The 22,619-nt window shown below is 37.2% G+C and overlaps 1 protein-coding gene across 1 annotated transcript in view; it reads left to right on the top strand.

The window, feature by feature from the left end:
• Positions 1-21,510, top strand: part of LOC145266519 (galactosylceramide sulfotransferase-like) — a 33,917-nt gene extending 12,407 nt beyond the window's left edge. Inside the window, exon 2 of the mRNA XM_080122272.1 lies at positions 16,060-21,510. Coding sequence (XP_079978398.1) covers positions 16,060-17,137 — 1,078 coding nt within the window. The 3' untranslated portion in view covers positions 17,138-21,510. The remainder of the gene's footprint in view (positions 1-16,059) is intronic.
• The last annotated feature ends 1,109 nt before the right edge of the window (positions 21,511-22,619 follow it).

Here is a 22,619-nt window from a genome sequence, read left to right as displayed (position 1 = left end):
AATTAAAGAAAATAACAAAGTATATTATGTATTTTTAACTGGCCTTTCCGATGCAGCAATCGGATTTTAGAAAAAATAAATAACAAAGGAACAACAAACATAATTGCAAAAAACCCTTGTTCAAAATTATTGGCACGATTTATTTAATAATCAATTGTATAGCCTTTGGCCTTGATCACCTTCCTCGGTCGCTTTTCATAGTTTACAACCAAGTTGTTGCACTCTTCAGTAGTAATTTTAGCCCACTCTTCCTGACAATAATCCTCCAATTGAATAAGATTCTTAGGCTTCCTTTGCATTACCCTCAATTTTAATGTTCTCCATAAATTTTCAATTGGATTAAGGTCTGGGCTTTGTGATGGCCACTCCAAAACATTAATATGATTGTCCTCAAGCCATTTCTTAGTCAGTTTAGTCGAATGCTTTGGGTCATTATCTTGCATGAACCACCAACGACGACCAAGTGAGAGCTCTTTAGCAGAGTCTTTCAGGTTTTCATCCAATATTTTAACATAATCTTCCTTTTTTATGCTACCTGTGACCTTAACAAGTCGCCCTGGTCCAGAGGCAGCAAAGGATCCCCAAAACATCAAACTGCCTCCACCGTGCTTCACTGTGGGTATGGTGTTCTTAGGCAGGAAAGCTTCGCCAGATTTTCTGTAAATATAAGACACTTTATTATGGCCAAATAACTCTATTTTCGTTTCGTCAGTCCATAGAACACGTTTCCAGAATGCAACATCTTTATCAATATGACGTTTTGCAAAGGCTAGCCTTGCTTTCAGGTGCATAGGCTTCAATAAGGGAGTCTTTCTCGGACGACATGCTTTTAAACCAGCTCTCTTCAAAACTCTACCAACTGTATGTCGAGATACATTCACTCCAGAGGTGCTCTGTTCATCAACAATCTCCCCAACAGAGATCCTTGGGTTTTGTTTTACTTGTCGAACAATTTTCCGTTCATCTCTTGGGGAAAGAATCCTTTTTCTCCCTCTACCCTCTAAACTCATAACGTGGCCTTGCGATTTGAACATGTTTATTATGGCTCTAACAGTGGATTTGGGAAGGTTTAGCTTTTTTGAAATCTTATCATAGCCCTCCCCATTGGTATGGCATGCTACAACAAGCTTCCTGACGTCTTCGCTGTGTTCCTTAGTTTTAACCATGGCGATTGAAAATTATAATTTAGTCACTTATAATAGTTTAAATAAATCGCTATCTAAAAATTATCTGAAAAAAATTATTCACTGAATTAGCGTTAAACAAGCATAATATGGTTATAAAAAAGTTCAGAAAGCACGTAAACCGGAAATTGATTGATATTATACTGATACTAAAAGAAAAACAAAGCCGTGCCAATAATTTTGAACAAGGGTTTTTTGCAATTATGTTTGTTGTTCCTTTGTTATTTATTTTTTCTAAAATCCGATTGCTGCATCGGAAAGGCCAGTTAAAAATACATAATATACTTTGTTATTTTCTTTAATTTAATCCCTTTTTTAGAATTTATTAGACAAAATTTAACTTTTATTTTACCGTGCCAATAAATATGATCATCACTGTATATATATATTATGTGTCAGGTCATATCATATGCTACTATTATCATGTAACCCAATACTACCTGCCTTATGGTCGGGTCACCGGCGACTAAACTGGTTTGGTGAGGAGGGTAACTAGTCTTCCTGAATGATTAAAAACAAGACCTTCCAAAGGGCGAATGAACACTTTTTCTGGGTCAACGGTCAACTAGCACCGTGTGTGTCTGTGTGAAGGCATGTCTGTGTTGGGGTGGAGAAGACTCCCGTAAGTCGTGCTGAAGGCAACCTTTCTAGGAGAAGCAAATCGCTGATTTAAAAAACCATAAAGCGGGAGACTAGTACCCACATTAAGCTGGTCTGCAGTTTAACGTGTTGCTGGCTATCTTGCTCTTGCTTGTTACTAGATCTCAACATTTTGAACGGAGAGAGAGACTTAGCTGTCGTACAAAGTTAAGACTCTGTAACATCATCTTTGTATAGATACTCCCTCGGGGATTTGTCTATAAAAAAATGGTCCTGTGGCGATTGAAGTCATTTTTGGGCTCATGGACTTTAAGTGTCTGAGGGAGTGGTACTCGTCTGACAAGACATTGCGATCATCATATATATATGGTCCACTAATCTAGTAGATATCACATTGCCTATCAAGCTCCATCCCTTCCCTCTTTTCTTTGTGCTCGTTGTATACCCCTTCAACATAGAAACCTTTGTCAAACCCGACTGACAACAAAATCACAGTTTCACTCAGATTCTGGAAGACTTTCTACTCTATCCCCCCTTTTTTTTAACAGCTAGCCTTGGAATTCCCTCACTTCTGCCTATATCCTTTTGCGAGACCAATATGCAGAAATTTAAATGTAATGTGAATAAACATCTCGCTGAACAACTCCATACTTAAGATGGTGGATATAGCCTCAAATGCATAGTAGCCCTTACTACTCAGTAATAATGTGAATAGTTTAAGATAAATTAAACTAAAAAAAAACAAAAAGACGACGTAGATAAATTACGGGAACGTCGATGTTCGAAAATGCGCATTCAAAAAGCTCTATAACAAGATGCGTTCTAATCGGGGTTTTTTTTTTATTCAGACAAGTTTACTAAGCGGCTTACTCACCTACTGCTTGGCCGCTCAGAAGCACATTCCATCTTTCGCAGTACCCCTACCCTTATAAGTTTGGGATGGGCTCCCTCTTCTACTTCTGTGGTCTCAAGGACAATGATCAATGTTGACTGTAAAAAATCCGGACTTAACTTCAACATGTAAATGCTCGGAACTGCACATAGACCCCACCCCTCTTTGCTGATCCAATATCCGATTACTGTGAACCAGTGCGGACAATGTAAAACCGTGGTCTTCGTAAAGTAAATACCTGTCCATTAAGTCTTGTTTATTGGCTGACGTCACAGTGGTTGGTCCTAGAAGATAAATGAAACTTTGTAACGTCCATGTTTCGAGTGGGTATGATTACACAATATTTTTGGTTTGGTGGTGAACATGTATTGTTGATCATTTCTTTCGGGAATTATTTAATCTTTGTTTGATTAATTGTTTGTTATTAAAAACAGACTTTAAGCAATCTTTTCAAAGATGATACGTTTGTGAGATCACGTGCTCGATCGCTCGACAATTGTTGCCAACCCCAACGTTCTGTACGTGGATTTTTTTTTAATCTTCTTGTTATGGCCGTATTGTAATATTTCGCATTGTTGACCATTTAAGTGGAGCACGTAGGGGTTCACGAGTATATAAAAACAATAAAACAACCCAAAAGAAAATATAAAAAATGCATTATGGTAATTTTTTTTAAATAAATTTTCACTCCAAACAAGGCACATTGCCACTTTGGTGTAGGGGGCTACTATCAGGGGCAAAAACTACTGGGGTACTATGTAGGGATTTGGGCAACAAAATGTCGGTTCACGTTACACTTGAACTTCTGCATGTCAGTACAGTTTGGGAAACGGACCTGGAATTGAATTCCAAAGTCTAGCGGTTCTGGGGAAGAAACTACTGGAGTAGAAAGATCTTTTACATCTAGGGATCTCTACTGTGTGGGGGTGGGATTTAGCTGCCTGTCGGGTTTGTCGTGGGTGTTTACATCGTGGGGGCACAAGTGCTTGCAGTTCGTCAGAGCATTCACCATTAAAATACTTGTAGAACAGGCAGAGGGAGGCAACATTTCGTCGATGGAACAGAGACTGAAGCTTAGATGCCAGTTCAGGGCCTATCAGATTGGCGACTCTCTTTCTCTTCTAATGTCGGATGAATTCGGGAAGTGTGTTTGACACCAACCACTCTTTACACACAAATGTCCACAATTATATAGTCGTCTGAAAAAAAAAAACTAAAAAAATCTACTTCTTTTTCTAGCGTTTGAAATATTTGTATCACGCCATAGCACGTCTGTATAAGGAAATTCGAAAGTGAACCCTGGGTTTACTTCTTTTTTTTTTTACATTGGAGTCACCACTTATCAAAGCCCAGAGGCCGTTCGCGGATAAGGGTTAAAGAGTGCACAGTATCAGAATCATAATAATAGTTAGTAGTGGAAATTCGGTAAATTTGTTAACTTAAGTGGAACGGCTCATCAAGAAATTGTTTACATAAAACTTGAATACGGCCATATTGTAGTCAGCTGGAAATCACGTAAATGGAAGACAGTTCCACAGGCGTGCAGTTCTAAGAAAGAAACTTTGTTCATGGTAATTTGGTAAATTGGATTACTTAAGGGGATGGCTCATCAAGAATTTGCTCACATTAGACTTGAAGACAACCATATTGAAGTCAGTTGGAAAGCAGAAAAACGGAGCAAAGTTCTACAGGCGTACCGTTCTCAGAAAGAAGCCTTGTTCACGAAATTTACGTTTAGGTTTAGGCACAGATAAAGAGTAAGTGAAATTATTGATAGTGTGCTCAGCTAGACGAGTTTTTGTCGTGGAACTTTGACGAGGGAGGCCATACATTGCAACTAAGACAAGCACTTGTCATGAAAATAACGATAAAGCAGAGACAGGTCTGCAACGTTTCTTCTGTGATAAAGAGGTTTCTGGGAAGAGAAAAGGGTATTCCCCACTAGGCTACGAAGTCTATTTTGAACTCCTGGTACAATGGGGAGAGAGATGGCTGGTTACTTTTAATCATCGAAAACACAGCTTCTATATTTACATCATCAACGCTCTGATGCCCATCTGGCATCAATTGAAATGAATGGCTCTCGTCCTGGGGAGGCTTCATGTTTTGACAAACTTCTTGGCGAAACCTTTACTCCTGATCTGAAATGGAACGCGTATATCAAATCCATTGTCAGGCTCGCTGGAAAAAATAGTGGGATCCTTCTATTGATCCAGTAGATATCTCACAGCTGATGCAATTCTCTACTTATATAAAAGACAGATATGGCCAACGATGGAGTACTGTTGCCACATCTGGGCTGGAGCTGCTAGAAGCAGCTTATCTTGCCTTGACAGATTTCAAAATAGATCGTAACTTAGTAGGGGATACCCTTTTCTCTTCCCGCCAACCTCTTTCCCACAGAAGGGACGTTGCAAGCCTGTCTTTGCTTAATCGTTATTATCATGGCAAATTCTCAACTGAGCTTCAATCTATGGTTCCCCCCTCGCCAAACTTTCACGAAAAACACTCGTCTAGCCAAAACCACTATCAATAATTTCCCACACTCTTTATCTGTGTCTAAACCTAAATGTAGATTCCATGATGTTAGATGGTCAAAGAGAGATAATCCATAAATCGATAAATGCAGAATTATCTCCCTTCCATCAAGAGATTAGTTGAGCCTGGCAGCTAGGCGGGACCAGGAGAACAGACTGGGAACATTCAACATGGCCGCTATAGACTATCGTTCCTCAATCGTTCATTACGAACATTTAAGTTTATGTTATAGTTAAATAAATAATGTATTACAAATGCATTCAGTGTTGATTATAATTCATACCCTTTCAAGTATCGGTTTTACCAAATAATCACAAACACATCAATGGCGACGATGGATTTGGATTTTAACTCACAGAAAAACATAAACGCACATGGTGTCAGGTTCTAAGAAGCGATTTACGCCTCAAGCCGCGATTTTTCCTGAGCAAATTTCCACATTTTTTTTTAACACAAAAAAAAGAAAAAAAAAAAGAAGAAATTTCAATAATTCTTTTTTTTGAACACACAAAAAAATAGAAATTTCAATAATTTTTTTTGAAAAAAAAAAACAGGAATTTTTCTTTGACAATATTTTTTTTTTCTTGTTGAAGAAAGAGAAAAAAAACACTCCACCTGCCATGGATCTAAATATGCTCGAAAGAATCCTTCAATCCCAACAAACGGAATTTTTAAAAGCTCAGAACAGTCTTATTGAAAATCTGACAACCCAGTTTAACAAGCAAATTATAAACTTACCAAAATCAAATTCTCTGGACTCCATAGCAAGCACGATAACGGAATTTTTATTCAATCCGGACTCAAAACAAACATTCAACGCTTGGTATGGCCGTTGGAAAGATACGTTTGAAAATGAATTCGCATCCATGGACGACTCCTGGAGAACGCGTTTACTGTTACGGAAACTTGGCACAGTGGAGCATCAACGGTATTCAAATTTTATCCTACCTAAAAACACTGGAGATTTTACATTTGATGAAACCATAGCACAGCTATTAGAAATTTTTGGTGAGTCAGTATCTTTTTTTAATATTAGATACAATTGCTTGAAATTAAAGAAAGATGATACGGACGATTTAATAAAATATGCGGGAATTGTAAACCAAACTTGCGAAAGTTTTCAGCTGAAATCGCTGACTGAGGATCAATTCAAGTGCCTCACCTTCATCGCGGGATTACAATCACCCCAGGATGCGGACATCCGCACTCGTTTATTGTCCATGATTGAAAAAGACAAGGACATAACGATAAGACTTCTGACCACAGAATGCCAGCGGCTCACAAATTTAAAACGGGACACAGCAATGGTGCAACAACAAACCCCATCTGTTTCAAAAATAAAATCAGTTGAGAAAAACTCTACTGGAAAAACCAAAGAACCCCCAACGCCCTGTTGGTCATGTGGGGAAATGCACTATGCTCGCTTTTGCCCATTCAAAAGACACATATGCCAACAATGCTCGCGTCGTGGGCACAAGGATGGATTTTGTGGTAATAACCACAACCCTTCTAAACACATTACGGCACAGTCAAGAGGCAAAAATCACAGAAAAACTCCAGGACGGTTCCAGAAAGCCTCATCAAATTCAATTTTTGCTACTTTCAATGTGAATTTTTAAGCTCGGAGAAAGTACCTAATTGTTGAAATAAACAACAAACCGGTGAATTTTCAGTTTGATACTGCTTCGGACATCACTCTAATTTCACGCCAAACGTGGGAGCCGTTGGGAAAACCAACACTTAAGAAGACAAATCATGTTGCTTGTGGGGCATCAGGAAAAAAAATACAATTAACTGGTGAGTTAACATGTAATGTCTCTTTTCAAGAAAAGCAATTTTCAGGTGTGTGCTATGTTTCGGAAGTGTCAACATTGAATCTTCTTGGACTAGATTTCATTGAAGAATTGGACCTTTTTAATGTTCCCCTCAACACAGTTTTCAGTTCCTTCAACATTCATGCTGCCACAGATGCTGAAACACATTTTAAAAACTTGCTCAAAGCAAAATTCAGCAAAGTTTTTCAGGAGGGTCTTGGGCTCTGCTCGAAAGCTAAAGCAACTCTAAAACTGAAGGCAGACGCAAAACCAGTCTTCAGACCAAAACGGCCAGTGCCATACGCAGCTTTAGCTACTGTGGAAAAAGAATTGGATCGTCTTCAACAAGAAGGGGTTATCCAACCCACAAATTATTCATCCTGGGCAGCACCTATTGTCATTGTAAAGAAGGCAAATGGCAAAGTACGTTTATGCGCAGATTTCAGCACAGGGCTAAATGACCAACTTGAGACACACCAGTACCCACTACCAGTACCAGAAGATCTGTTTTCAAAACTTAATGGTGGGACTTGTTTTGCAAAACTGGACCTTGCAGACGCATATTTGCAAATGGAAGTTGACGAAGATTCCAAAAATCTTCTCACTATTAACACCCACAAGGGACTGTTTCAATTTAACCGCCTTCCATTTGGGGTCAAGTCAGCTCCAACAATATTTCAACAAACCATGGACACCATGCTCACAGGATTGCCAGGAGTTTCTGCCTATATTGATGACATTATTGTGACAGGTACATCTCAAGAAGAACTCTTATATCGCCTCACTTCCGTGCTGGAGCGAATCCAACAATATGGATTTCACTTAAGACCAGATAAATGCAAATTTTTCCAAACTTCTGTGAAATACCTTGGATTTATATTTGAAAAAAAATGGTCGAAAACCAGATCCGGACAATATCCAGGCAATAAAGCATATGCCAGCTCCAAAGGACGTTGCAACATTACGCTCTTTTCTTGGACTTGTAAGCCACTATGGTTCATTTTTACCCGAACTACATAGGTTACGGGGACCACTAAATGATCTTTTACAAAAAGATACCAAATGGAACTGGTCCAACGCCTGCAAAGAGTCGTTTGAGAAAATTAAAGCACTTCTCAGTTCAAATTTATTACTGACACACTACGACTCATCTTTGGACATTACTGTTGTGACAGATGCTTCAGACTACGGAGTCGGAGCAGTAATATCACACATTTTCCCTGACGGAAGCGAAAAAGCAATTGCACATGCATCAAAGTCTTTCACGCCTACGGAACGAAAATACAGCCAAATTGAGAAGGAAGCACTTGCAATAATATATGCAGTCAAGAAATTCCATAAAATGTTATATGGCCGACATTTTACTCTGATCACAGACCACAAGCCCTTAATAAGCATTTTTGGTAGCAGGAAAGGAATTCCGGTATATACAGCAAACCGATTACAAAAGTGGGCAACTATTCTGCTGGACTATGACTTTTCTATAAAGCACCAACCAGGGAGCAAAATCGGCCAGGCAGATGCGCTATCAAGACTCATCTCTTCCCATCAGAAAGTAGTAGAAGACACAGTCATCGCTGCTATATCGGTGAAACCGGAAGTTATGTCTGGACTTGTTTCCACGATAAGATCTTTACCGGTCACTACAGAGATGATTCAGGAGGCTACAGCTGCAGACACATTACTACAAAAAGTCAGAAAATTTCATCTTTCAAGCTGGCCAAAAACATGCACCAACCAGCAACTTCAACCGTTTTTTCAGAGAAGATCATCTTTATCCGAAATTAATGGAACACTTCTTTTTGGAGAACGTGTGATTGTTCCATACAAACTCCAGAACAAAGTTCTCAGACAATTCCACTATGGACACCAGGGAATAAATCGGATGAAAGCTCTGGCACGTGGCTATGTGTACTGGCCAAACATGGACAAGCAACTAGAAGAACTAGTAATAACTTGTGAAAAATGCCAAATGGTTGCAAAATCGCCTCGGAAAACAACACTGCAGGCATGGCCTACTCCAGAAATTCCGTGGTCACGACTACACATAGACTTCGCAGGACCAATAAATGGACAAAACTATTTAATATTGGTTGACGCATACAGCAAGTGGCCAGAAATCTCCCAAATAAATCATACTACTTCCAATGAAACGGTGAAGAGACTTCAAGAAATTTTCAGCAGATTGGGTGTTCCTGAAATTTTAGTTTCTGACAACGGTACTGCATTTACATCAACAGAATTTACAAATTTCTGTAAACAAAACGGTATCCAGCACCTACGATCTCCACCTTTCCACCCACAATCTAATGGCCAAGCCGAACGCTTCGTAGACACTTTTAAGAGAGCACTCTTGAAGTTGAAGGGGGAAGGAACTACTCGAGAGATCATAGAAACATTTCTAAGTAGCTACAGAGCTACACCAAACCCAAATTGCCCGGAGGGTAAGTCTCCCGCCGAAGCATTGATGAACAGGAAGATGCGCTTACCAATGGATGCAATTCGTCCATCACCAAAGAATCACCCCAAGAGAAACAGGACGATGGAAAATCAATTCAATCGTCATCATGGAGCAAGATCACGTACATTCCTACCAGGACAAGCCGTATGGGCAAAAGATTACCGAAATGGTAAAGAAAAATGGACACAGTGTCAGATAGTACGTCGCTCTGGGAAAGTCATATATGATGTGGATGTACAATCATCTATTTGGGTCAGACACGCAAATCAACTGCGTCATTCATACCTTCCAAAGAGACAATCAAATGACATTCCATTGAATATTTTACTGGACACATTTGAATTACCTCAGAGTGTTCCCGCAGCATGCAGGAAACAAAACAGGGCTAAGAAGGACGGTCCAACACGAAGATCACAACGAAGGCGCAAACCAACCTCAGTCCTACAAGTTGACCCACAGCAAACATCTTACAGACATCATCTTCAAAGGGGAGGTGTTAGATGGTCAAAGAGAGATAATCCATAAATCGATAAATGCAGAATTATCTCCCTTCCATCAAGAGATTAGTTGAGCCTGGCAGCTAGGCGGGACCAGGAGAACAGACTGGGAACATTCAACATGACCGCTATAGACTATCGTTCCTCAATCGTTCATTACGAACATTTAAGTTTATGTTATAGTTAAATAAATAATGTATTACAAATGCATTCAGTGTTGATTATAATTCATACCCTTTCAAGTATCGGTTTTACCAAATAATCACAAACACATCACATGAACAAAGCTTCTGTATAAGAACTGCACACCTGTAGAATTCTCTTCTGTTTGCCTGCTTTCCAGCTGACTACAATGTGATTATCTTCAAGTCCAATGTAAACAAGTTCTTGATGAACCGTTCCCCTAAATAATCCAATTTACAAAATTCCCACTACTTATGTTTACTACGCTATAATCACATTAACTAATGTATACCCATTAACTATTATCCTTGAACGGCCTCCGGGCCTTGATAAGTGGTGATTCCTGTGTAAAAAAACTCAAACACACACACACATACACACACACACACACACACTTAAAACTTAACTATTAATTTGCACCAAAGTATATGACGTCATGTTCAATTAGACAGGTCTTAATTTACGAAGGCAACGGTATAGTAGACTTATTGATAAGTGTCAAGCTCGATGTTAATGCGTTTTCAAGAATACCTGAGGTTACGAAGACCTTAGTCCAAAGAGAAATATATTTTCTTCTTCCTTTTTTTTAAACTATTGAAGTGTTTGGCAATATAACTGTCAGAAAGAATGTTAAAAACGCAGATGTGTCTAATCTTGTTTTTAACAATAGCCACTCATATTTATGGGTTTCAATAACATTAGGCACAAAGACTATTTTATTTCCCATTTTTCTTTTTGTTTTGTAGAGCGATGCAAGCAGTCAGGTTTTAATATATTTCACTAGCTGTCCCGTACCAGCATTACTCGAGAGTATTTATACAGTTTTTTTTTTTCTATGCCCGTGTAAATTGTGTAATCAAGCATTATTATTAACTAGCAGAAAGACCCAGCGTTGCTCGGGATGAAATGAGGAAAACTACTCTTTTTATTCTATGCTTATAGCACTAAACGCCCTTCCGTTTTGCCTATTAATACAACCGGAAGAAACTGAATTTTTATGTCATCCTCTGAAATAATGTTTTACACAAGCAGTTTACATTTCATTACAATCAAGTACAGGTATTTTTTCTCCTAGTTTTTTGCTATCCCAACTGGAGGATAAGTGTAAAGGAGGATACGGTGGCCATCGGGAGAACAGCGTCTCGATTAGGAGAAGGTCCAGGTTTTGATAAGCTTCTCGGCTTGACCTTTACTCCTGATCTGAAATGGAACACGTACATCAAGTCTATTGCCAAGGTCGCTGGAAAAACGGTAGGATCCTTCTACCGCTCCAGAAGATATCTCACTGCTGATGCAATTCTCTATTTATATAAAAGCCAAGTACGTCCAAGGATGGAGTACTGTTGCCACATCTGGGCAGGAGCTGCTAATAACACTCTATCCTGCCCTAACAGTGAATAAGATAGACTTCGGGGCTTAGTGGGGGATGCCCTTTTCTCTTCCCTGCAACCTCTCTCCCACAGGAGAGACGTTGCGAGCCTGTCTTTGTTTTACCGTTACTTCCATGGCAAGTGCTCGTCTGAGCTCCAATCCCTGGTCCCTTCTCGCTGATTTTTCACGAAAAACACCCGTCTAGCTGAAACCACTGTCAAAAATTTTCCCCACTCTTTATCAAAACGTAGATTCCATGAACAAAGCTTCTTTCTTAGAAGTGCACACCTGTGGAACGCCGTTCCGTCTGTCTTACTACAACCTGAATGTCTTCAAGTCCAACATAAACAAATTCCTGATGAACCGCTCCCTTTTAAGTAAGACACTTTATCAAATCTCAACACTAACGTACTGTACACGCAATAACCCTTATCCCCGATTGGTTTCTGGGCCTTGATAAGTGGTGACCACCTTGTAAAAAAAATAGAATATGTTAACAAAGTACAAATTAAAATCTTATATATAAACGGCTATATGCCTGTCTGTCGGTCTGTCTCTATATTTGCAACAAAAATATAAAATTAAACGTCGCAGAACGGCCTCATCACCAGCTTTGGATGCTACAGTTTCGGTTTCGATTCTAGTTAATGGCAACTAAGTACTTTATTTTTACTTTTAAAATCATGGCTCTATAATAATATATACGAAATCTGTACAAATTAAAATATATTTAAGCGTATTTTACGACCGGGTAAAGCCGGGCGCCCTCCCACAGCTAGTAATATATATATATATATATATATATATATATATATATATATATATATATATATATATATATATATTATTGAATATTACTGTAATTCAACATTAAAATAATATAAAATTTTATACAATCTGTTATCGAAACCTGAAAAATTGCTCACCGTGTCGAAAACATAACGAAGAAAATTAAAAAGAAAGAGAAAATTCTGTGGTTTTCAAACTAACCTGCTAAATAACGACCTGCTGCCTATATAAAAATGTACATCTCTTTTAATCAATCTACTTGTCTATCCGTTTAACTTTTTCTCTGAAACTACAGAACCGATCTGGCAGAAATTTTTCGTGGACGTTTGTTATGAGTTACAGCGAACTAAGTGTTATGGTATCAGTTCGATGCACAATTCGAGATTAATAGGGATTAGTCACCACAATACCAGATTTACTATAAAAGTGTTTTGGGAAACTACTGAACCGATCTTACTGAAATTTTGTATGGACTCTTGTTATGATAAGCTGCAGCGAACTAATTATTATAGTATCTGGTCGACGCTGTTAGAGATAAATAAAGATTAATAGGGATGAGTCAACAAAATACCACGTTTACTATAGAAGCTTTCTCTGAAACTACTGGGTCGATCTGGCTGATATTTGGTATGGACATTTTTTACGATAAGATGCGGCGAAGTAAATATTATAGTTCACGTTCGATGTATGGTTAGGGATTTATAGGGATTAGTATTTAATGCAACAATGAGCAGAAATTTTACCATATTTAATCATTTTGTATAAAACACTCATTTTAAATCAATGTTCTATAACTGTTGCTAGTTTTTAATTGGCTAAATTGTCTAATATATATATATATATATATATATATATATATATTATTATTATTATTATTATTATTATTTACAATAATAATTATTAAATACCTACAGACACTAGTGTTTCATACTTACGGGAATCATCAGTGTAGGGTGTCACGATTAACGCCAGTCGAGAGATTCGAACCCCGGCAACAGAAGTCATGTCTGGCTTCATTAGCAAGGACCCGAACCACTCGGCTACCGACAACTGCGAGAGATACAGTTGAAATTAAACAGGTATTCTTTTTAAATGCTTTTAACGTCCGTCAGAGTGATCTTATCATTATATGACGATCTTCGGGTATTTGCTAAATTGACCGACTTTATTACAACTGAACGTGCTCAACGATAAGAAACAAGTTTTTTTAAAGGGGCTGATGTTAATATTTACTATAATAATTATATATATGTATATATATATATATATATATATATATTACAACAGAAAAATGCGACCATGGAAAGTAATATGGTTAACATTAAACATAGAAAAGTAATGGACTAGTTGTTAAAAGTGAAAAAAAAAGAAAAAGATACTCTAGTAAAAAATATAAATTTATAACTTAAAATATTGCAGCATTAAGAATTGATTATGTAATGTTAATTTTTTTTTTTTAATCTTAATGCTGCAATATTTTCAGTTATAAATTTATTATATTTTTTACTAGAATATCTTGTCCTTTTCTTTTCCTATTTTAACAACTAGTTCTTTACTTTTTCATGTTTAAGCTTAACAATATAACTTTAAATGCTCGCATTTTTCTATTGTAAGCCATTATTTTTCCAAGCGTCCGTTAAATTCACTTGTTCTTTGTTTAATTTCAGTCTTATTTTGTTTTTGCCTCCATAAATATGACGTACACATATGTAATAACAATGTACGGCTCTCGTCAGCTTTCAATAAAATTTCCCCAATTATCTCCCTTTAATGTTTTCATTCCCTCTGTTTCACTTGTTACTTCTCTTTTCGCGAGAGCGGTGAATTGATAGCAACAGTAGTCGCTGAAGCAATGTAGTTGCTTTGGAAACCAGTCATAAAAAGCATCGATCACCTTCCTTACATTTTTTACGATTGTGAACACCAGTAAATTCATCATAGCTTCTGTTTTACTCAACGAAAATTGAACTGTTTTTTTCACAATGTAGCTGAGAAGGTGATCTATAATAGTTGTTTGAAAGTTGGTCGAAAAATTAGTGAGTATGGAAGCTTTAAACCAGTTTTAAATGACTAAAACTTCCATTTAACCATATATTCAAGTTTTTAAAAAGCAAATAAATAAAACATAATAAAAAGAATCGTTTTTGGCATCGGAAAATTGGCACAAAATTTTCCGATTTCTATTCCGATTCTGATACCTAAAAAATGACTTATTTTTTCGATTCTACATTCCGATTAATCATAATAATAAATACAAAATATATATGATTGCGTGTGTGTATGTATGTATGTGTGTGTATGTGTGTGTTGTGTGTATGTGTGTATGTGTGTTGTGTGTTGTGTGTGTTGTGTGTTGTGTGTTTTGTGTGTGTGTGTTTTGTGCTTGTGTATGTGTGTGTTGTGTGTGGGTGTTGTGTGTGTGTTTTGTGTGTGTGTTTTGTGTTTGTGTATGAGTGTGTGTTGTGTGTGTAGTGTGTGTGTTGTGTGTGTATTGTGTGTGTGTGCTGTGTGTGCGTGTTGTGTGTGTGTGTTTTGTGTTTGTGTGTGTTTTGTGTTTGTGTATGTGTGTGTGTTGTGTGTGTGTTGCGTGTGTGTTGTGTGTGTATTGTGTGTGTTATGTGTGTGTTGTGTGTGTGTTGTGTTTGTGTGTGTAGTGTGTGTGTGTTTTGTGTTTGTGTATGTGTGTGTTGTGTGTGTTGTGTGTGTGTGTGTGTGTGTGTGTGTGTGTGTGTGTGTGTGTGTGTGTGTGTGTGTGTGTGTGTGTGTGTAACAGTAGATGTCTTATGCATGTGTGCCGGTATGAAAATATTTAACCGATAAAATCTTTAACTACTTGTCATGTAGCACTCCAATTAAAAAGAAACAGTAACCACACACGAAAGATGGTTTATATCGAGTAAAATATTTGTTTGGATGGATGAATAACGCGTACGTATATGTCGGCAAATTGAAATGCAAATAATGTTCATTCCAACTTGCCAACATATTTCTATTAGTGGTTTAATTTTAAAACTTTTCTCATCTGTCGATAAGAACGCGGCTGGTGCGCTAAATGTTTTGTAGTGTGTGTGTGTTTTGTGTTTGTGTATGTGTGTGTTGTGTGTGTTGTGTGTGTGTTGTGTGTGTGTGTGTGTGTGTGTGTGTGTGTGTGTGTGTGTGTGTGTGTGTGTGTGTGTGTGTGTGTGTAACAGTAGATGTCTTATGCATGTGTGCCGGTATGAAAATATTTAACCGATAAAATCTTTAACTACTTGTCATGTAGCACTCCAATTAAAAAGAAACAGTAACCACACACGAAAGATGGTTTATATCGAGTAAAATATTTGTTTGGATGGATGAATAACGCGTACGTATATGTCGGCAAATTGAAATGCAAATAATGTTCATTCCAACTTGCCGACATATTTCTATTAGTGGTTTAATTTTAAAACTTTTCTCATCTGTCGATAAGAACGCGGCTGGTGCGCTAAATGTTTTGTTTTTATTTTAGCTGATGGTACCCCAGTCATATTTAAACTTTTGAAATCAGTTCTCTATATTGCGTACAATAAATATTCAATAGAGTACTGGCTCTGTAATAATAAATACAAAATCTGGATAAATTAATAGGAATATTTACATTTTAGCACATTTTACGACTGGACAAGGACAGGCGACCCCCCCCCCGCCCCTGCTATTAAATATAATAAAATAAATCGATATTTTAATTTCTTTTTATTATATATTACAGGTACGTTTGTTTGCTGGCGCTTTCCTTCGTAACATACATCGTCTACAAATCGGCTATGAAGATGGAAGAAAGATTTAATACAACAACACCGTGTCCCGGCCGATATCATATAGCATTTATAAAGACGCACAAAACAGCCGGTTCGACGATAACGAACATCGTCCAGAGATTTGGCATGAAATATGGTCTAAGATTTCTGCTACCAGAACCGTCCAAGACCTATCTTTGGTCTGATCGCCGGGCGCATCTAAAAACTCCCGTAAACGAAACATACGACTTACTTTGCAACCATGCGGTATACAACAAAACTGTTCTTTCCAAGCTGTTAAAAGGTGATACTCTGTTCTTCACAATTGTGAGACATCCAGTTAGCCAGTTTCTGTCATCGTTTGCATACTATAGCAGCATTTCTAAAGCGACGTATTTATTAACGACACCGGGAACTGATCCCCTAAAACGTTTCCTGCAGAACCCAGAACATTACGAAAGTCTCATCGATTTCACGTCTTACACGAATAACCGAATGTCCTTCGACCTTGGAATACCCCCCTCGGCTTTTAAAGACGCTGACGTTACAGACGCTTACATTCGTCAAATCGATGAAGAATTTCGTTTGGTGATGTTGATGGAATACTTTGACGAATCCCTCGTTTTATTACGGAGACATTTCTGCTGGCAATTCGAAGACATTGTCTACGTGAAACTTAACGTTCGAGCATTTAACGGTTATCGTATCACCCAAGAGATGTTTGAGTTGATCACCCAGTGGCAATCGGCCGATATGAGGCTTTACGATCACTTCTATCGAAAGTTCTGGAGAGAGGTTGGTAAATATGGATATGATTTCTGGGACGAATTGGAAACGTTTAAGAGAATTGAACACAAAATCAATATGTATTGCTTCGGGCTTAATTCTTCCTCTTCTGGCACAAATGGTAATAACTCATCGTTGACAATTTCGAAAACTATTTGGAACAACGAATTTGAGATTGATTCTGAAAAATGTAATCTGCTCCGCTTGAATGAAGTGTCATTCACGAATAAACTACGAGTTATATCGCACAAAATAGAACGATGACACAGATAAAATGTAGATAACTATTTTATTACGTAGTGAAACAGAAAGAAGACCTATTTACAAATAATAATAGGTGTAAACTATAAGTCCATGTTCATGAAATACGCATTTTTCATTTATATATCCGGGTGATCAGAAATCATATGGTATGAGCCCCGTCACCCCTTTAAAGTTTTTATGTCCGTTATACATCATATTTTTTTCCTTTTTGGAATCTATTTTTGTACTTCCCATTAGGGCACGCTTTCGTGTGCCCACACGGGTGGAGGAATTATTACCGCTAACATATCATAAATTACAGACAGAGGTTCGTCTCGTTGTTCAGTTGTCTATGGAGTATATATATATATATATATATATATATATATATATATATATATATATATATATATATATATATATATATATATAAATAAGTTTTGTAAATATATATGGCAATTAAGCTACAATGAATTTTTCGCGTTTCATCCTCGTGAGGAATCGTCAGGCTATTGTATGAAATTGATGTAACTTTGTGTTTTTATATATCCCTGTGGTATTTGGTTTGCTAATCAGCCAATCAGATTCTTAGTTTTTCACACACCCATTTATTGAAACCAATGAGCGTGCACACGCCGGGTTCTTTATTGTTTTCCCGAGGATTTTATTTTTCTTGTGCTTGAAAATCACCTAATTTTAATTTAGATCTTTATTTACATTTTATGTTAATTTGGAAATAGAGTACGATTGTGAATATCCTTAGTATCAAATAATTCTTATACACTGTGAAATTTACTTTATGTAGGAAAACCAAAGAGGGGAGATATAACACATGAGAAATATTTGGAATCAAGTCTCCCCTTCTGTTATTTTAGATCATTTGAATCCATAGCAGCAAGTTTTAGTCTCCCTTCCATCAAGGCCAGAGGTTTTGGGGAAATATATTTTGTAATTCATATGCAAAACTAGGAAAACAAATGACTATGATTGAAACATTTTATGGCTGTAAAGAAGTGCCAAAAATAGGGTCTGGATAATGGATGATTCCCTTAATGCCCGTCCTTAATGGCAAATGCCACGTAGCCTGCTACATAATTCAGGTCATTGCCTTTTCAACGAGCACTATTTGTAAAATTCTGATTAATAGTCACTGAGATTTGGAACTTATAAAATTGCGAAAAAAAGTTGGTACATCTATGGATATATCTATACTGGTAGCCAAATTGAATATTAAAATGGCCATATCTTTGGTTCTATGGGACGAAAGTACATGAAAATTTGCAGATATTTTTTTAAAATAAAATATATTCTATGGTTAAAATTTTATAACAATTGGTAGAAAAGAACCTATATTTTCAAACCAATAAAATATGCCCAAATTTGCCTACATTTGTATATGTAGTGCCCTGCAGGCCAGCTTCAAGTTGGCTTCTTCGATTGGCTTCTTCGATACACACACACACACACATATATATATATATATATATATATATATATATATATATATATATATATATTGGCTTCTTCGATACACACACACATATGTATGCGTGTGTGTGTGCGTGTGTGTGTGTGTGTTTAATACCTCTTTGTACTTTTCATTTAAGATGTTTCATAGTGTAGAACATATCCCCAATTCTTTTTCCAATTATGCCAGTTCGTCCTCGTCGCCAATCTGTCATTATTTCATAATAAATTTGAATCCTCGTCGCCAATTTGTTTATCGCTAAAAAAAGAAGGACACACATGGAAAATGTATATAACTACTTTATTAAGTAGTGGAACAATATAAGCCGTATTTACCAACAGCAGATGTTAACAACAGCTCCATGTTAATTAAATATACACTTCCCTGCGTGCTCCGTGTATATGATTTTTTTATGTCTGCTTCAGGTATAATTCTTTCTCATCTTCTATAAAAATGACAAATATTAAAAATTAATCGTTGAGAATTTCATACGGTCCTTGTAACAACAAATTTGTCATTGCCTCGGCAATGAGTAAACTGCTCCAGTAGAAGGAAGTGCGATTTTCAAATAAATTAACAGAATTGCAAAGGATCCAAAAATACAATATAAGCGTCGATTTAAGTTTAAAATGACCCTTATGTAAAATATCTGGTCCGTGTGTACCGAGAAATCATTTTGACAAAAGGGGGCACCGGGAAGAACAATAAAATAATTATTAAATGTACTAAAAGAAAATTTGAACAAAAATATTGAACCTCACACAAGCATCTGCTGTAAAGAAGCAACAAACTTGATTAATTGTCAAAAAGTTTGGAAGATCATCTTCGGCAAAAGGTTACACAAATATAAGCAAAGTCAGATCAATCCATGAAACGACAATGGCCGAATAAAATGCCTTTGAATTGTGGTTACAATAACAATACCGTTCTAAACAGGATATTTATGGTAGTCAAAAATGGTTATATAATAATAACCGAAAAGAATATCGTTTTTGGTTGATGATTTGGCTCCAAGAATAATTAACCCGCATATATGCTTTTATATGTCCGGCTGACCGGAAGTCATATGACTGGCGGGAAGTCATATGACTGGCGGGAAGTCATATGATTGGCCGGAAGTCATATGACTGGCAGGAAGTCATATGATAAATGTTTGTTAACTGTTCTCGTTCGTTCATCTCCTTCCTACCAACCATAAGCGTCACCAAAAATCAAGATTTATTGTTATATTTTTATATATCAGTGAGTCGGGATTCTTTTAAACGAAACAGAAATACAACACAAGGATAATATTGGGCTGGGAATAAGTATATTTAACATTTAAAGTATCAAAACGCGGATTTCATGAACAAAGCTTCTTTCTTAGAACTGCACGCCTGTGGAACTCTGTTCCGTCTGCCTGCTTCCCTCCGGACTACAACTTGGATGTCTTCAAGTCTAATGTTAACAAATTCCTAATGAACCGCCCCCCTAATTAAACACTTCATCAAATCTCACTAACGTAATGTACTTGCAATAACCCTTATCCCTGAGTGGCTTCCGGGCCTTGATAAGTGGTGATCACTGTGTAAAAAAAAAAAAAAAAAAAAAAAAAAATCTGAAGTGGTGGTATAGAAAAGCAGTGAAGGTTTTCATCAGTAGGTTATCCTTTATCATTTTAATTTTCCTTATGAATTTGAAGAAATATATTAAAGACATTGCCAAGGTTGCTGCAAAGAAGGTGAGCTCCCTCTAACCTGCTAGAAAATTACACACACCTGAGAGTATCCTCTCTCTTTACAAAGTGGGCATTCGCCCATGCATGGAGTATTGTTGCCACATCTGGATCTGGGCTGATGTATTTACCATTAGTCCCTCCCTCTTAGAAGAAGTCCACAACTTGATAGGTCTAGCACTATCAACCAAACTCCAACCTCTGTCCCATCGCCACAATGTTGCATCCCTGTGCCTGATTTACAAGTGTTTTAATGGGATGGTCTCTTGTGAATTAGTAGCACTAGTACACCCTTAATGTAAATACAGGTGATTAAAAAAAGGGCTCCAACTCTAATTAGGCCCCGTTTCTTAGTGTTTTCTCCGAATTAAATGAATCTTTGGTCATAACTAGTTTATTATATTCAAAACATCACATCAAAACACAAGGGTCTTTTGCCTTTTTCTCCGTTCTACAGCATATGTTCTAGATGGCCTCCATTTAGCTTTTGTTTTTGTTTTTTTGGTCACCCTGTATACTTACAAGCAACAAAATTCCACCCCTTGACTGAATAAATGCCTAGAGGTCTGAAAGCTTTCAATTCTAAAAGCTTCTTCCCTCGAACTGCTACACTTTGGAATCCTCTGCCGGTCTCCTGCTTCCATGACTGTACTAACACACAAAAAAATAAATGTAATGTGAACCAACATCTCGCTGCTATAGTTCCCCTGTAGATATGATCCCAGAGAGCAGCTGCTTATTTCTAAGTGGCATTTGGAAGGAATAACAGTAAACGGAAATATTATAAAAATTTCTTACTTCCTGAATTTAAAGACAAATAAAAAAACATGAATTTTTTAAGGTAAAAATTTGACTAGTATGAATTGAATGGGAGATTCTAGTCTATTGCGATAACCACGGGGACTAAGTACAATCTTTACAAGCAAATCAGATTGGTGAGATGGAATATTCATGACGCCGATAATAGCAAGAATGAGATTGTGCGGGAAGAAATGAGAAGTAAGTCGTACTCCAAGCGAATTTCGAACCGGTTTTCATATAAATATGGATTTTTAACATCTCAACGATTTATTTATTGTCAATTTGTCTGAAAACCCCCTCGCCTGAAACTTTAATCAATTTATGCGCTTTCGGAAAAATAATATTAATGCTTATTTTGTCGTAAATCACTCAAAAATAATTTTTTGAAATAAAGAATATTACGAAACCATAGTTAATAGATTTTTTTGTTATTGGATATTTGTTTTGTAAACATTGTAGCTTTGTTGAATAATGATTTTTTGGTGATCTTCTTTTAGAGACATGAAAACTAAGCGAAGCAACCCTTGTCACTCAGCTTCCAGGGAACACCACAGGTTGTTTTTAAGGAGAAATCTTTGATGACCTGTGCAAAATCTTCTGGTGAATATAATAATAATAACAACAATAACTACAATAATAATTATTCTGATTTCGTTTATGAACGTCTTTCTGGAAAGGGATGGGATTCATTTCCAGAGGATTTCCCTCAATCCCGGCTTCAAACCAGGAGCTTCAAAGATCAAGGGTTTTTCTTAGGATGTTGGTGGTACCTACAATTGCAGAGGTCTGAAGGCCACCTAAAATATTGGGAATTTCTAGTTTTTTCAATTGTCCTTCCAGACGACTTGATACTACTCCTAGTGTACCAGCTACAACCGGGATTATTTGTGTTTTAAACTCCAAAGTCAATGGAGCATAATTGCTCCACTTCTCCATCTCCTTCTCTCTCACATTCCTGTACCAGGGTATTGAAAAGTCTACAATCTGACAGTTTTTTGAGACCTTGTAAATGACGACAAAATCCGGACAATTATGTTCCAATTGCTTGGTCGTTATGACACTTTTGTCCCACCATACCTCTACTTTGCCATCTTCACTTGTTCTCACTTCATCAGGCACCTCCTCAAACCATCTGCGAGCAAACTTCACCCCAACCTTCTTACACACCTCCCAATATATCCGGAGTCCCATGCGATTGTATCTTTTGTGGTACTCTCTCTGGGCCAGTCCACTACACCCTGCTGCAAGGTGCGCAATTGACTCTAACGTCTTACCACAAATCCGGCATTCTGCAGCAACTTCCTCTCCTAGAACCACTTTTTTGAACAATCGTGTTCCTAATGCCTGCTCTTGTGCTGCACAAACAAAAGCTTCAGTACTCTTAGCCAGATACCCAGCTCTTAGCCATTGCCATGATCTTTGATCAGGCACTTCTGCTATATCCTGGAAGAACCTTCCTCTGCCCTTTCTCTATCCATACGTTTCACATAATCAGCCTTGGTCTCACATACCTCCACTTC

Source organism: Euprymna scolopes, chromosome 41, assembly GCF_053919585.1.
Source record: "Euprymna scolopes isolate OS-2025 chromosome 41, ASM5391958v1, whole genome shotgun sequence".
Taxonomy (NCBI): domain Eukaryota; kingdom Metazoa; phylum Mollusca; class Cephalopoda; order Sepiida; family Sepiolidae; genus Euprymna; species Euprymna scolopes.
This window is presented reverse-complemented; position numbering and strand designations above follow the sequence as displayed.